We start from the raw sequence: 15444 nt of genomic DNA, 5'->3' as shown, positions 1-15444 counted from the left end.
AATTTTATAAAGAGACTCAGAATAGATCATAACAAAATCAAACTCTTATTTTAATAGATCCATATGAAGTTTTGGTGATCTGGAGGAAACTTTATTAATAAACTGACTTCATGTACAATGTGTTGGAGTTTCTTGTAAGCATAATTATGAAATTGTCTTCAAAGAAAACTCTGTAAATGCACCATAGGCACATCTGATTGTGTGAAAGCGCCCTCTGGTGGAGCTGGACTATAAACACTGTTCAAACCTCGATAGCAGACTCAACAGTGCTTCTGTTTCTAGAATATGTGGCCCACTGCGCATGCTCAGTGTTTCTCTACACTGACCCACAGATTTTAATGCAGGGTGGGCTACACTACAAACCTCCATGGACTTAAATTCATGAGACTATAATAAGTGTATTCATTGATATTGTTTATATCTGGAGGTGTCCTGTCAGCAGTCTGCGCTGGTTGTTTCCACCAGAAGTGAATCCTGCTACCAGAAATATAATAGCATGATCAGTAACAGGTGTGACGTCACCTGTGAGCAGATGGTAGTTTAGGTGGTATTTTTATTTACGCTTTTTAAGTTTCATTTATTTTAGAAACTTATTAAACGAAAAAATGAATCTTAGTTGTACAACCTTTCTGGCATTAAACCTCTGCTCTGGTGCTGCCATCTACTGACATTAAAGAGCAACAACAGGGTCTCAAACTGAGTCTGCACCACTGAAACTTTAAAATCTTCGCTTTGTGAAGGTTCAACAGCCTTTTCGTATCTGATATGGAGGAAACTTCACAAATTGTCTTCTTTAAATTCTTTTTACAGGTTAGTTCACACCTGCTAATTCCAGGTGGTCTCACATCCAGATACCAACCTGGTCCAATCTGCTCATTTTCTGACATCATACAGGATGAGTGGTGCTCAGTTTTTTCTTTCTTTCGTTAAAAAAAACTGCCAACTCTGTCACACATGTTTTCACAAACACAGAATGCCTCAAAATATATAACCACAAATATGTGTTCACGTTTATGGTTATGGACCCTTTTGGCCACTTTAGGTACATCTCGGCAGTATCTAGTTGGACCACCTTCAAAATTGCCTCAGTTCTTCATGTCATATATTCAAAAATATGCTTGAAACATTTCTAAAAGATCTCGGTCCAGATGAAGGAATCACACACTCCTTGTGTGTTGTTCTTGTCTCTCTTTTTTTTTTTAAATAAGAAATGAACTGTTTCTGTGTCTCTGTTTGTTTGAGTCTATCTGCTCTGGCCATGTCATCACTGTCGGTCTCAGTCCTTTGTTTGAGTGCAACGTGTTAACGTTTGCATTCTTGATAAAAGTGAAAGTTGACTCTGCCCACTGTCACAGTTTGCTGGGCAAGCCGTGTGAAGGACAGATAAAGACCCAAAACGCAGGCAGATGTGAGTGAGCTTTATTGCAGGAGGGTGACATAAGACCAAAAGTGAGAGTGGCAAGAAACAGAACTAAGAAAGACTCGAAACTGGGAAAACTAATAAAACAGAACTGAAACCTGAATCCGCAAGAAGACACTGTTGGAGAAACGCAGGGACGTAACACAGCATGGAGGAACACAGACGGACCAGGGACGAGCACAAATAGCCACAGAAGGAAACGAGGAAATAGCAGACAGGAGGGAGACACGGCTGAACGTAATTAACATGACGACACTGGGAGGGTGCACGGAACACACTGACATCAGACACGGACCTTCAAAGTAAAACAGGACATAAATAGACTGGATTTAAAGACACGGTACAGACGGAGAACAGAGGAAACACACGGGCAGACACTAAAAAGGAGCACAGAATCCAAACCCTAAGAACTAAAAAGTCTAAACCCCTGTACATGATCAGAAAACATTAGAAAACAAGATCGGGATATAACAATAACAATAACAACAACAACAACAACAACAACAACAACAACAACAACAATAATAATAATAATAAACACAAAGTGCTGGGTCAAAAGAGCCAGGACCATGGCATCCACACAGATGTTTCTACATTTGAAGTTTCACAGAAACATCTGGATCTTTGTGAATTCAGAATCAGAATCAGAATAATTTATTGATCCCTGGGGGAAATTATTTTTTGTTACAGTGCTCCATTTTAAACCAACATTAAGACAAGACAGACAATACGCTAACTAAGAATAGTACAATATATACATATATATACATACATACATACATAAGTCACTCATAAATAAATAGTTGGAAAAGAAACATGTGTAGTTGTAGCAGCAAACAGTGTGTTAAGTGGATGCGTTGTACAGGGAGATGGCCACAGGCAGGAATGATTTCCTGTGTCGTTCAGTGGTGCTTTTCGGTAATCTCAGTCTCTCACTGAACGAGCTCCTGTGACTGACCAACATGTCATGGAGTGGGTGGGAGGTGTTATCCAACATTGTCTTTATCTTGGACAGCATCCGCCTCTCCGACACCACCTTGAGGGAGTCCAGCTCCGTCCCCACAACATTGCTGGCCTTACGGATCAGTTTATTAAGTCTGTTGGCATCTGCGACCCTCAGCCTGCTCCCCCAGCATGCAACAGCATAGAGGATCGCACTGGCCACAACAGACTCATAGAAAATCCTCAGCATTTTTCTGGCAGATGTTGAAGGACCTCAGTCGCCTCAAGAAATAGAGACGACTCTGGTTCTTCCTGTAAAGTGCTGTGGTGTTTTTAGCCCAGTCCAGTTTATTGTCAGTGTGTACTCCAAGGTATTTATAGTCCTCCACAATGTCAACACTGACCCCCTGGATTGAAACAGGGGTCAAGTGTTTCCTGGTCTTCCTGAAGTCCACGATCAGTTCCTTGGTCTTTGCCACGTTGAGCTGCAGATGATTCTGCTCACACCACGTGACAAAGGAGTCGACCACAGCCCGGTACTCTGTCTCATCATCCCTGCTGATGCATCCAACCACCGCAGAGTCATCAGAAAACTTCTGAAGATGGCAGGTCTCTGTGCAGTGGCTGAAGTCTGTGGTGTAGAGGGTGAAGAGGAAGGGGGAGAGGACAGTCCCCTGTGGTGCCCCTGTGTTGCTAATCACCTTGTCAGACACACACTGTGGGAGACGTACATATTGTGGTCTTCCTGTCAGGTAATCAACAATCCAGGACACCAGAGAAGCATCCACCTGCATCGCTGCTAACTTATCACCCAGGAGGGTCGGCCTGATGGTGTTGAAAGCACTGGAAAAGTCAAAAAACATGACCCTCACAGTGCTCGCCGGCTGGTCCAGATGGGTGTAGACACGATTGAGCAGGTAGATGATGGCGTCCTCTGTTCCGAGACGAGGCTGATAAGCGAACTGAAGGGGATCCAGATGTGGTCTTACTATGGGTCGCAGCTGGTCCAGGATGAGCCTTTCCAGGGTCTTCATGATGTGGGAGGTCAATGCCACGGGCCTGTAATCCTGGGGGCCAGTGGGACGTGGCGTCTTTGGTACAGGGACGAGGCATGATGTCTTCCACATCACTGGGACCCTCTGCAGACTCAGACTCAGCATAAACAGTTTATGAAAGACTCCACACAGCTGGGGGGCACAGGTCTTGAGGACAAGGGGACTCACTCCGTCTGGTCCAGCAGACTTGCCTGAGTGAAGTCTCCTCATTTGCATCTCAACCTGGTATTGAGTGAAGGTGATGGGTGGGGGAGGGGTGTCAGGAATCTCACAGGAGGCAACATGTGAAGAGAGAGGCTGGCACAGTGGTGTGGCTCTGGATTCCAGGCTGACTACAGGTGAGGTTGTGGGGGTGGGAGCAGACACTGTGGTGTCGAATCTATTGAAAAACAGATTCAACTCGTCGGCTCTATTCTCACCTCCCTCAGTTCCCCTGCTGTTGGTTGGCCTGAATCCAGTGATGGTCTTCATGCCCATCACTGGAGGTCATGCTGCACACTGATTACACTGAGTAATTTTTCTAATTAAAAAAAACAAAACAAAACAATTTTTAGTACTGTAAAACAACTCTCTGCTACTTCCTTTGCCAGCCACACACCTTAATTAAATTTATTTTTAAAGCAAGTTAAGTTTATTTATTTCGCTTTTTTAAAAAAAATAATTGTGTTGCTGTTGCTGAGGAACGTCAGATAACCACACACCTTGTATTGTTTATTGTTCATTTATTATAATTTTTTGCTGGTCTCCACCTGGTCAGAATGGTATTTTTTTCCATTTCCTTAATTCACACATCCTCCTGAGAACTGATAAAACAAATCTTCACATTGAACTTGTGATTTCATTAAAAGGTCACATGTAAGATAAGATAAGCTTTATTAGTCCCACACAAGTTACAGCAGCAAAAATTAAGAGAAACAACGGACTGGGATAAGATAATGAGAATAAGATACTATATACAATAGAATAAAATACTATGTTAACAGAAAAAAAAATTACACTTGGTGTTATTGCACATGTGTGGATGTGTGTGTTTGGTCAGTTGTGAAGTCTTTGTTCAGGAGTCTGACAGCAGTGGGGAGGAAAGACCTGCGAAGTCTCTCTGTCCCACATCGTGGGTGCCGCAGCCACTGAAGGAGCTGCTCAGTGCTGTCAGAGTCTCCTGCATGGCGTGGGAAATGTTGTCCAACAGTGATGACAGCTTAGCCACCATTCTCCTGTCACTCACCACCTCCACTGGGTCCAGAGGGCATCCTAGCACAGCACCTTGGTCAAAACACCTTGTTTTAAATGTGCCATTTAAACAAATTTGACTTTGACTTTTTGCATCACTGAGATTAGAATCAAATGACTTAATCAGACAGTTCATGAACAGAAACAACAGGTAAGACAAGAAACAAAACTGTACTGAGCAACATGTGCTGACACTCACTGCTGAGCCAGTTTGTCCAGAATACTGACAGAGACACAAACAGGCATCTTTGCCACCCACACACTTCTGCTGAACACAAAGCTTTGACTTTTGAAAGCCATGTCAACTAAAACCTTCACTGCTGAGCGTCTGTGAGCCCTGACAGTAAAAATCATCATCATCATTAATATGTGCTGACAGCAGCTGCTGGACTGTGTATGGCTGTCGTTTCCAGTTCTTTTGTTTGGATCAAACTAAGATCACTGAAAGAGCTTTCACTGTGATTCGTCAAACACACGAGCTAACAGCCAATAAGAAGAAGGAGAAGTTGGATGTTATGGTGATGCTGCTGACACAGATTTGTCTTGTAAAACAGGTTAACAAGGAAATACAGGTGCATTTCCTCGTTGGTGGCTGTTCGATACAGAGGTCTCTTTACTTTCAGATTTTTAATTTTTTAAACTTTTTTGATTGTGAGGATAAAAATTTAAGGAAGTTCCTCTTGACCTCACAAATAACAACAACAGGACACATGGACCTAACACAGTTTAAAAAATATCTTTCACTGGATAATTTTAATTTTTCCATCCTGACGATCAGAAGAGTTTTTGAGGGTTTCAGAGATCCTTCAGAACAACAGTAAGTGTTCATGAGCTTGTAATAATTTTACCAAGTTTCTGTAATTTCACAGACAGTGTGGAGTGGGAATTTCTCTTTATATCTACCAGTGTTAGTGGAAAAAGGTTCTCATTCTTATGCTTCTTTCTTTTCCTTTGAATTTGAGGTATTTGTTTGTCACATGTCTGGACTTGCAGCTGCTCAAACAGGACAAACAAAGGTGGGCATGAAAGTGTTGATGCAGGTCACAGATGTCTGATATAAAACAGCTGACAGGGAAACACAGGTTAGTTTAGTCTGCAGCTGTTTGATACAGACACACCTTTACTTTGGGATTTTTTTTTTTTTTTTTAGTACATAATTACATAACATAATACAGTGTACAATTCAAAACCAGAAAATAAACAAACAGACAAACAAACATAAAACAAACAACAAACTGATAACTAAACACAAAAAACAAAAAACAAAACCCCCAGCTCAGTTCCAGTTTACAGTTTAAACACTCAAGAGAATCCTTGTAACATAATATTAGAAACATCAGGTTCCACATAGTTCAAGTATGGTTCCCACACCTTAAAGAATTGATCTGTTTTTGAATGCAGTATACATGTAAGATATTCCAGTGGCACTAAATCCAACACTACTCTTTGCCAACCTTTAATAGTTGGTACTTTTTCATAAATCCATTGGAGTAGTATATTCTTCCTTGCCGCATAGGTGAGAACACAGTACAATCTCCTATTATTCTTGGATATTAATCGCCGGCTGGGGAGGCCCAGTATGAGAGACAGAGGGTCCATCTCCAATTCACAACCGAAAATCTTCTCCATTTCAAATAGCACATTAGACCAATATTCTTGCAATTTCAAACATGACCAGAAGCTGTGAGTTAGGGTACCAATTACTGTCTTACATTTGAGGCACATGGGTGAAAGGGTAGGATTATATTGATGTCTGCGAAACATAGATATGTGCATTCTGTGTATAATTTTTAACTGTATTGCTTTGGTATGATTACAAACTGATATTGATTTGGCATAACTCCAGACATCTTCCCACTCCTCATCATCGATTACTATACCTAATTCCTTTTCCCATTTGCCTTTAAGCCTCTGTGACGTCCCTGAGAGTACAGAATATAAAGCCTTATAAAATATCTTCACAGGTACCTCTTTGTCTGTTAAGAATAATAATTTTTCAACAGGAGAGACTTCATGACTCTCACTAAAGTTAGTACTATGCAAAATATAATGCCTTATCTGTAAGTAACGGAAAAAGTCATGCTTGGGTAGAGAATATTTCTCAACCATTTGGTCAAATGGCATAACTACATTATCAGAGAATAAGTCCCTCAGTCTTTGAATTCCTTTGTTCTTCCATTCCTTAAAACCTATATCAAACATCCCCGGTTGAAAGTCAAGATTATTCACAATAGGAGTAAACATAGATGTTAGCTTCAACCTCCCCTCAATTCGACATACTGACCGCCAGGCCTTAAGTGTATTAAGTGTGACTGGATTATCACAGCTCAATCTAATATCTTTAAAGTTCTTAAAAAACAATAGGTCCCTTAATGGATACTTTGAAAGAGAGGTTTCAATCCCCAACCAGATAGAGTGTAAATTATTTGTGACCCAGTCATGAATATAACTCATGTGAGTACTCAATTGATATGTTCTAATATTTGGTAAATCTAGACCTCCTACTGAACCTGGAAGCTGCAGTGTAGCCATCTTAAGTTTTGGTCTACGTTTGCTCCATATAAAAGAGCTTAACCAACCATTCAGATCCTTCATCACTCTATTTGAAAATATAACCGGAATCATTTGGACAGGATATAACAATCGAGGTAAAATATTCATCTTAATCAAAGCTATACGTCCTAGCCAAGAAACAGGTAGGGAATTCCATCTCTCCAAATCTTGCTTTACCTTCTCGAACAGAGGGGGAAAATTTGCTTTATACATTTCTTTAAATTCTGGAGTTATATTACTTTGGGATTTTAAACTTTTACATTTTTTATGATTTGATTTTTTTTATTTGTCAAATATTAACATCTGAGTAACTTTTTACTTCTTTGTAACAAAACTTCAGTAACTTCCTTTTCACCTACTGAAAAACCGATGGGACACACTGACCTCACAGTTCTTTTATCTGTCAGGAGATCATTTTATTTTTTCCACTCTGATGATCAGAAGAGTGTTTGAGTGTTTCAGAGATCCTTCAGAAAAACAGTAAGTGTTTAAAATGACGTCTTTCAGTTTTTTAAGTAATTTGACAGGCTGACTGAAGCATGTGAGCGTTGGTGGATTAACCCGTTACTGTAACCACTCACTGGTTCTGCTGGTTAGATGAACGTCATGTCACGTTAGTGTAAAACATTTGATTCACTGTTGGCTGGTTTCGTCTGTGAAAACACATCGAATTAAAGGAATTCAATGTGTTTCATCAGCTGAAGAACCAAAAGCTGTCAGACTTTATATGACACAATATAAAGAAGAAAATCACCTCAATCACAAACAGGAAGTGTACTCAGTTACTCTCCTGTACTCTGATTACAGTCATGTATGTTTTCTCTGTGTCTGCTTCTTTGTCCTCACTGTAAACAGATGTACTGAGAGACTCCTGCACTGATGTTTCATAGGAAAGTCCAAACAGTCTCACTGGTTCTCCATGAAGAACAAAGATTTGCTCTCTGTGGCTCCAACACAACTTAAAGACAATCAAAGGTGGACAAAGTTCTCCAGAACAGCTGTGGCTTTATGGAGGCTACAGCTAAATGCTGCCTCCTCCATAGTACAATATACATTTTTATACAGTGACGTCATTTTCATATTGATTCAATTCATGTGTCACATAGCATCTGTCACTCCTTAATAAAGAACATTGTCATATACAAAACTACAGTGGCACTCAGTGTGGCAAGAGATTATATCAGGGTGGCACATGCCACTCCATGCCACCTCTGTAGATCTGCTCCTGGGTTTTAAATGGTTGTACAAAAAAGTCACAATCATTGGTTACATTTTAAGGCATATTACACTATGTAAAAGCTGCATATGTGTAAAGAAATGACTTTGATTTTGCCCATTTGATTTCAATGCCACTCTAAGAACATTTCATTACATCCAGCCCTGTGACAGAGACAAAGAAGTGTAATGTGTGTGTCAGTGTGATGTGTTGTAGTTTCAGGAGTCAGTATACAGCTACAAAGCTTTTAGTTCAGTCTATACAAACAGCTGTAGCTACATAAAGGCAGCATGCAGAGACTCACAGTGTCTCATAATGAGAGGCTGCTTTCTCTCACACATTATGTTCACTTATTATCAGGACGTGTTTTTGTTTGAGGAACCTGCAGGAACTCAGTTCAATAGCTAAACTGTGAAAAACACAAGAAACCAAATGTCTGTGAGTTCAGACCAGCCGTTAACATGTTTACACTTAACACCCGCTCACATTAATAATGAGGATTATGAAAAATAATCCATACAAAGTCATGGAACAAACAGTAACACAGTTAACATTACATACATAACAGTATTATTACAGAATTAAAAAAAAAACCCCACACACAACAAAAAAAAAAAAAAATCTAAATGTCAACGAAAAATAAACAACATGTTTATCACGTAAATCATCTTATAATGAGAGGGCTGCTCGTGCACTTACTTACTTACTTACTCGCCTTACTCACAGTTTGTGTCTGATTCTCAGACTTTTATCTGATTTAGAGCTCAGATCAGATAAAATGATAATTGTGGGTGATTTTAACATCCATGTAGATATGAAAACTGGCAGCATTATTAACAATATTTCCTGAAAAACGTCTCTTGTCTGATCATATCCAACTAACATTTAACAACGGGGAATAGATTTGATCAGATGTCTTTATGAAAACTGTATCTAAGTTTAAGGATATAATTCCTCCACTCTTATCTTCTTCATTGTCAACATGGTATCTTGTTAACAGTGTTACATCCTCACTGTAAACAACTCAGGATACTTTGGCTATTCTGAAAAAAAGAAAGGATCAAGTCAGAGAGATTTAACTCGGAAACATGCATTTTTAAGCAGATAAATTCTAAACTGAAGTAGAAATTGTGTTGAATAAGTTAGAAAATCTTCATTTTATTTGGATTCAATTCAGTTTCATTTCTATAGCAACAAATCACAACATCAGCTTTCAATAAACCCTCAATAACCTGCATGAATTCTATATGACTCATTATCTACTAATTTATATCTAAACTATCAGTTTGTCTTAACTTCAATATTTATGTCCTCTGAGCCATTGTGTCTGTTAGGCCCCGCCCTGCACGACTGTTCAAGTGTTTTTTCATAGGAAGTTTTCTCATTGTTTGGGTTTTGTCTCTTGCATTGAACGATCTTTACATTACAATATGAAACACCTTGACCACACTGTTCTTATGACTTGGTGCTATGTAAATAAAACTGAATTAAACTGAAGTGTGTGTGAGCTCAATGATCTTTTGCTGTAGCTCCTCATTCTGATTGGCTGCTTTAGAAGTGAGCAGTTGAACTTTGACCTTTAAACTCTCTGCTCTGTGTTGTTTCCTCTTTCAGACCAGAAAAACATCACAGCTGAGTCAGACGTCAACTTTCCATTTTGTTTCCTCTGTTTCAGACATAAACACCACAGCTGGACAGGATGTCACTCTGCCATGTCGAGCACCAAACAACAACATCAGAGCTGTAGAGTGGAGCAGAGCTGACCTGAAGGAAGAACAACATGTCCTTTTGTACCGAGATGATCAGTTTGTTCATGAAGAGCAGCATCCATCTTTTAAGAACCGGGTGGATCTGCAGGACAGACAGATGAAGGATGGAGACGTGTCTCTGATTCTGAAGGATGTGACGATTAATGATAGTGGAACATACGAGTGTCTTGTTGTGCAGAGAGAGGGAGACAATTTGAAGCACGTCAGCATCATCTACCTGACTGTTGATCCTCCAGGTGAGTGAGTAGAGTTGAGTGTGTGTGTGATCAGAGGTGAAGCTGCTTCCTGGTTGTTGATGTTTGTTTCTAAAGATGTTGTTGATGAGACTTTGTCACTTGTGTTTTGTTAAATGACATATGTCAGCCATAATGTTTCATAGGAAAGTCCAAACAGCCTCACTGGTTCTCCATAAAGAACAAAGATTTGCTCTCTGTGGCTCCAACACAACTTAAAGACAATCAAAGGTGGACAAAGTTCTCTGTGGTTTGATGGAGGCTGCAGCTAAATGCTGCCTCCTCCATAATACTATATACATGTTTATACAGTGACGTCATTTTGAAGTCCTTTGGCTGATGATGGTCTTTAGTATGTAGCTGATGCTTGATGATGAGATGTTTGTGTTGTTCTGTGGAGATCATTCAAGAACTGAACCTGTTAAACACTCAGACCTGCTTCAGATTTCACCGCTTTAGTTATGACGCACTTATTTATGGTCACCCTACAGCAGCGTAAACACACGTGACTCTGACGTGACTTCCTGCAGAGACGATGACTTGGACGTATTGAGTTTGAACGAGTGTCTAAAAAGTCAGATCTGTTCTCAGTCAGAGACTTTCAGGATCATTTAAACCTTAAATTTAATCTCATGTAGTCAGGATTTAAACTCAGGTTCAGTTATTTCAATAAAACCATCCTGAGACATTTAGAACAATCGAAGCGTCGGAGTTGAAGAACACGGAAATGTCTGCTGTGACTGCGTCGCTCTGCTCGACTTTGCTGTTTGTCGGCCTCTTCGTGTTTGTCTCTGCAGGTGAGATTCACTCTGTGGGACAGAGAGGAAAAGCATCAGTCTGCTTTACATGTTAACAACATTTCCTTTATTTTCATATTGATTCAGTTTTTCCGTGTTTGTGAAGGAGACACGAGGCTGGGTGGAGTCTGTGAGATCTAACATGTCGGTGTGATCAGATCTCACAGAGACAAAGAAGTGTAATGTGTGTGTCAGTGTGATGTATTGTAGTTTCTGGAGTCAGTATACCGTCACGAGCAGATCTACAGACGTGGCATGTGTCACCCTGATATAATCTCTTGCCACACCGAGTGCCACCGTAGTTTTGTAAATGACAATGTTTATTAAGGGTGGCACATGCCACTCCATGCCACCTCTGTAGATCTGCTCCTGGGTTTTAAATGGTTGTACAAAAAAGTCACAATCATTGGTTACATTTTAAGGCATATTACACTATGTAAAAGCTGCATATGTGTAAAGAAATGACTTTGATTTTGCCCATTTGATTTCAATGCCACTCTAAGAACATTTCATTACATCCAGCCCTGTGACAGAGACAAAGAAGTGTAATGTGTGTGTCAGTGTGATGTGTTGTAGTTTCAGGAGTCAGTATACAGCTACAAAGCTTTTAGTTCAGTGTATACAAACAGCTGTAGCTACAGAAAGGCAGCATGCAGAGACTCACAGTGTCTCATAATGAGAGGCTGCTTTCTCACACACATTATGTTCACTTATTATCAGGACGTGTTTTTCTTGGTGTAAGAGTCATATTTGGGTTAGTACCTTATGTCTGCTGCCAGAGGTCACCTTTTGAGTTTTTTTCTTTTTGTTATGGTGTGTTTATATGAAGGTTTTATAAGGTAGACACACGTAATTTGCCAGCACATCACAGTAGTTTTTTTTTCTACTGCTGAGTGACTGTCTTCTGCTCAAATACATTTCATTGCAATGTTGACCCTAACTAAATATGCTAACTTGCATATGACAAATAAAACTGAAACTGAAAACTAATTTGCCTCAGGTGTGTTGTTGATCAGGAGAAAGCAAACAGTTTGCGACCGCTGGGCTGTTATGGTAAGTACAGCTGGAGTTATTGGACAATATAAAATTTATTAAGTTTTAATTTATTAAGTTCATGCATATTAGTTACATCGTGTAACTCCCACCAATGAACACCACAGTGGATTCAAGCGTCGGCTTAGTATCTACAGTTAAATCATTGATAGAGTTCTTAAATTAACAATCTAAGATTTAAAAAGTTAATAAAAAACAACAGCAAAAACAAACAAACATTGACCCCTTTAACCTCCCTGATTTGTGTTGTTTCCTCTTTCAGCCCAGAAAAACATCACAGCTGTGTCTGGACAGAAGAACGTCACTCTGACATGTGGAGCTCCAAACAACAACATCACAGCTGTAGAGTGGAGCAAAACTGACCCTGAGTCCGGACAAGTCCTTTTGTACCGGGACGGGCACTTTGATACCTCCAACCAGCATCCATATTTTAAGAACCGGGTGGATCTGCAAGACAGACAGATGAAGGGTGGAGACGTGTCTTTGATTCTGAAGAATGTGACAGCTGCTGATAATGGAACATACAAGTGTCATGTCTTCATGAGCGGACCAAACAATGAACTCATCTTCATCATCTACCTGAGAGTTGTTCCTCCAGGTGAGTGAGTAGAGTTGAGTGTGTGTGTGATCAGAGGTGAAGCTGCTTCCTGGTTGTTGATGTTTGTTTCTAAAGATGTTGTTGATGAGACTTTGTAGAAAGCAGCTGGTCTGAGTGATGTGATCAGAGTGCAGTAGATAATGTCTGACAGCAGTTTGAAGAGGAAATGGATTCTGTTCTGTTCTTCACTCATCACCTACCTGACAGCTGACACCTCACACCTGTTTCTCACCTGCAGGTCAGACAGAAGGACACACAGAGGATGGAGGGAAGGAGGATGGACCTGTTGGACTCATCATCGGTCTTTCAGTTGCTGCTGTTCTTCTGTTTGTTGCTGTTGCTTTTTTGATCTACCAAAAAAAGAAGGTTAAGAAGGTGAACTATGAATCTACTTGCTCATCACAGTCCTAAATTCTGTTTCACTGAAATCAAGAAGGATGATTTTAAGACAAAGAAACTAATAATGCTGAACCTCAATCAGAGGGACATCAAACGCGTCCATATTTATTTTTGATTTCACATTTCTCTGATTTTCATCAGACTTGTTTAGACTGTTACATGAAATTTCACATGATGAACCTACAGCATTGAAATCTGTGACTTATTTTATCAGGTTAGCTGCTCATCCCAGTGTAAGTTTCAAGTCTTAAAGTTATTTTCATTTCTGCCTCACTTCATATGTGGAGAACACAGGAGGTCACATTATCAAACAAATACACATCAAATAAGTACAACGTTTTTCAAAATAAAATATTCAGCTTCTGAGTGAACTCATTTTAAACAAATCTGTCATTGTGAGCAGACTTTGTTCATCATTGGTTTGCCCTCAATATTTATCAGTTCAGATCCTGTATGTTACAATAACAGAGTCACTGAGTGTGTTTCATCTTCAGGTTCAGCTGTTTGTGACATCAAACTGGTTCTGTGAGGTTTGAACAACACAAATTAATCCTCATGCAGAGATCAGCTGTTACAGTATAATTATTGATACTGAACCAACCTGCACCATAAACACTGCATGTGGTGAAGAAACGATGGATTACTGTGGATTATAAACAATCAGTGATCTGCCTGATAGTGTTTAGGATTTATTGATCATCTTCAACTGAATGAATGTTATATTGTACAGTGTTATAATGTACAGTGTTATAATGTACAGTGTTGTGTTTCTTCAATGTAACTGCAGATTTGGATGTTTTCTCTGATCTTTTCTCTCCATCAATGCAACTTTTTTACTGCAGTCTACATTTCAAAATCACGTCAAATGTTATTGATTGATTAATCTATTTATTTATTTTTTGTGACTGTTTATTGACAATAAAGTTTTGAAAACAATTTTATGGCATGTTGTCTTTTAATTCTTTTAATTTAGTTCAGCAGAGTTTGAACTCAAAACTCGGACTAATCAGTGGCTCCAGTTTTGATGATGATGTCATCGTTAGGTTTGTGGTGTGTTGGAGCAAAACAATGAATTGTTATAGGAGAGCTCCTGATTAGATCATAAACATATTCTAAAATCATTTCTCTATATCAGCCTCATCTACATGTCTGCTATCTGATCATCGTGCAACCTGCAACACTTTCACAATAAAAGCCCCCTTAAAGCTCTCTAATGTAGCCTTGCTACTTAATTATAAAGTAATGCAATATAATACATGTAAAAATGAAGGAACTGACTGCTAATGAGAACTAGGCAAAACAAACTAGAAGCATCACTGACAATTTGCTTGTATCGTTATAGACTTTAGGGTCAAACACTGCCCTCCAGTGGCCATATATATAAATGATTTGGGAGAATAAATAAATAATAAATGTTCCATGACAGTTATGAAATATAATCAGATGATCTTAAAACACTCATGATCTTCTGGTCGTGTGTGTTAGTGTGGCAACTTTAAGCCACAGCATTTTATTTCAAGTATTTCCAGAAAAGAAAAAAAAACTACACTTTGTGTACACTGATGTTCTTTATATTTAATTCTATTCACTTGTATCTTTAGACAAGGCATAACATGAGTTACCTCCTCTGTGTTTGAACCAATAGAAAGCTGGTGCTCAGAGGAAGAGGGCGGGCTTTACTTGGTGTCAGTGACAGAAATGAGAAAAAGCTCAAATGAGTGAGAAGGACGATGAAGGAAACATCTGTGCTGTGTCTGTTCTGTAAGTAGAATCTCTGTGTTTGTTTGAATTCTTGTACTTTGACTGTCTGCTCTCCTGATAACTGATGATGGAGGAGAAGACATGAAAAACAAATCAGGCTGAATCTAAACTATTAACTGCAGGATGAAAGGTGTCCCATATAATCACACTGATTACTGTTCTAGCAGCTGAATGGCTGATGTTTACAAAGAGTAAAAATGTAAAATGTAAAAAATGTAAAAATTGTCATTGAATTGAAAACAGGCCCACGTTTATTTTCAGCACTGAAGCCAAGTTCGATTCAAATTATTGAATATCAAGTTCTGCATCAGATTAACTTTAACTAGTGATGACTTCATACATTTCTCTACAAACTCATTACTCTACTAATTTACATTTAATCTGTAGATTTATCTGATTTAACATCAGCAACTTCTTC

The 15444-nt window shown here is 39.2% G+C and overlaps 2 protein-coding genes across 2 annotated transcripts in view; both read left to right on the top strand.

Moving 5' to 3' along the window:
* The window catches only part of LOC146713181 (uncharacterized), a 229722-nt gene that overhangs the window by 48066 nt on the left and 166212 nt on the right, over positions 1 to 15444 (top strand). Inside the window, exon 4 of the mRNA XM_085452307.1 lies at positions 10092 to 10421. Coding sequence (XP_085308433.1) covers positions 10092 to 10421 — 330 coding nt within the window. The remainder of the gene's footprint in view (positions 1 to 10091; positions 10422 to 15444) is intronic.
* On the top strand, positions 10433 to 14201 carry LOC146713195 (putative butyrophilin subfamily 2 member A3). The gene is made up of 3 exons (XM_085452462.1): positions 10433 to 11215; positions 12531 to 12866; positions 13135 to 14201. Exons 1-3 carry the CDS (start codon positions 11146 to 11148, stop codon positions 13275 to 13277), a joined length of 549 nt encoding a protein of 182 aa, XP_085308588.1. The 5' UTR covers positions 10433 to 11145; the 3' UTR covers positions 13278 to 14201.

Source organism: Copadichromis virginalis, linkage group LG3 (assembly GCF_057382275.1).
Source record: "Copadichromis virginalis isolate Kocher_CV1m ecotype Utaka linkage group LG3, C_Virginalis_male_GT1.1, whole genome shotgun sequence".
NCBI classification, from domain to species: domain Eukaryota; kingdom Metazoa; phylum Chordata; class Actinopteri; order Cichliformes; family Cichlidae; genus Copadichromis; species Copadichromis virginalis.
Note: the sequence above shows the minus strand (reverse complement) of the source record. Positions and strands in the feature narration are given on the sequence as shown.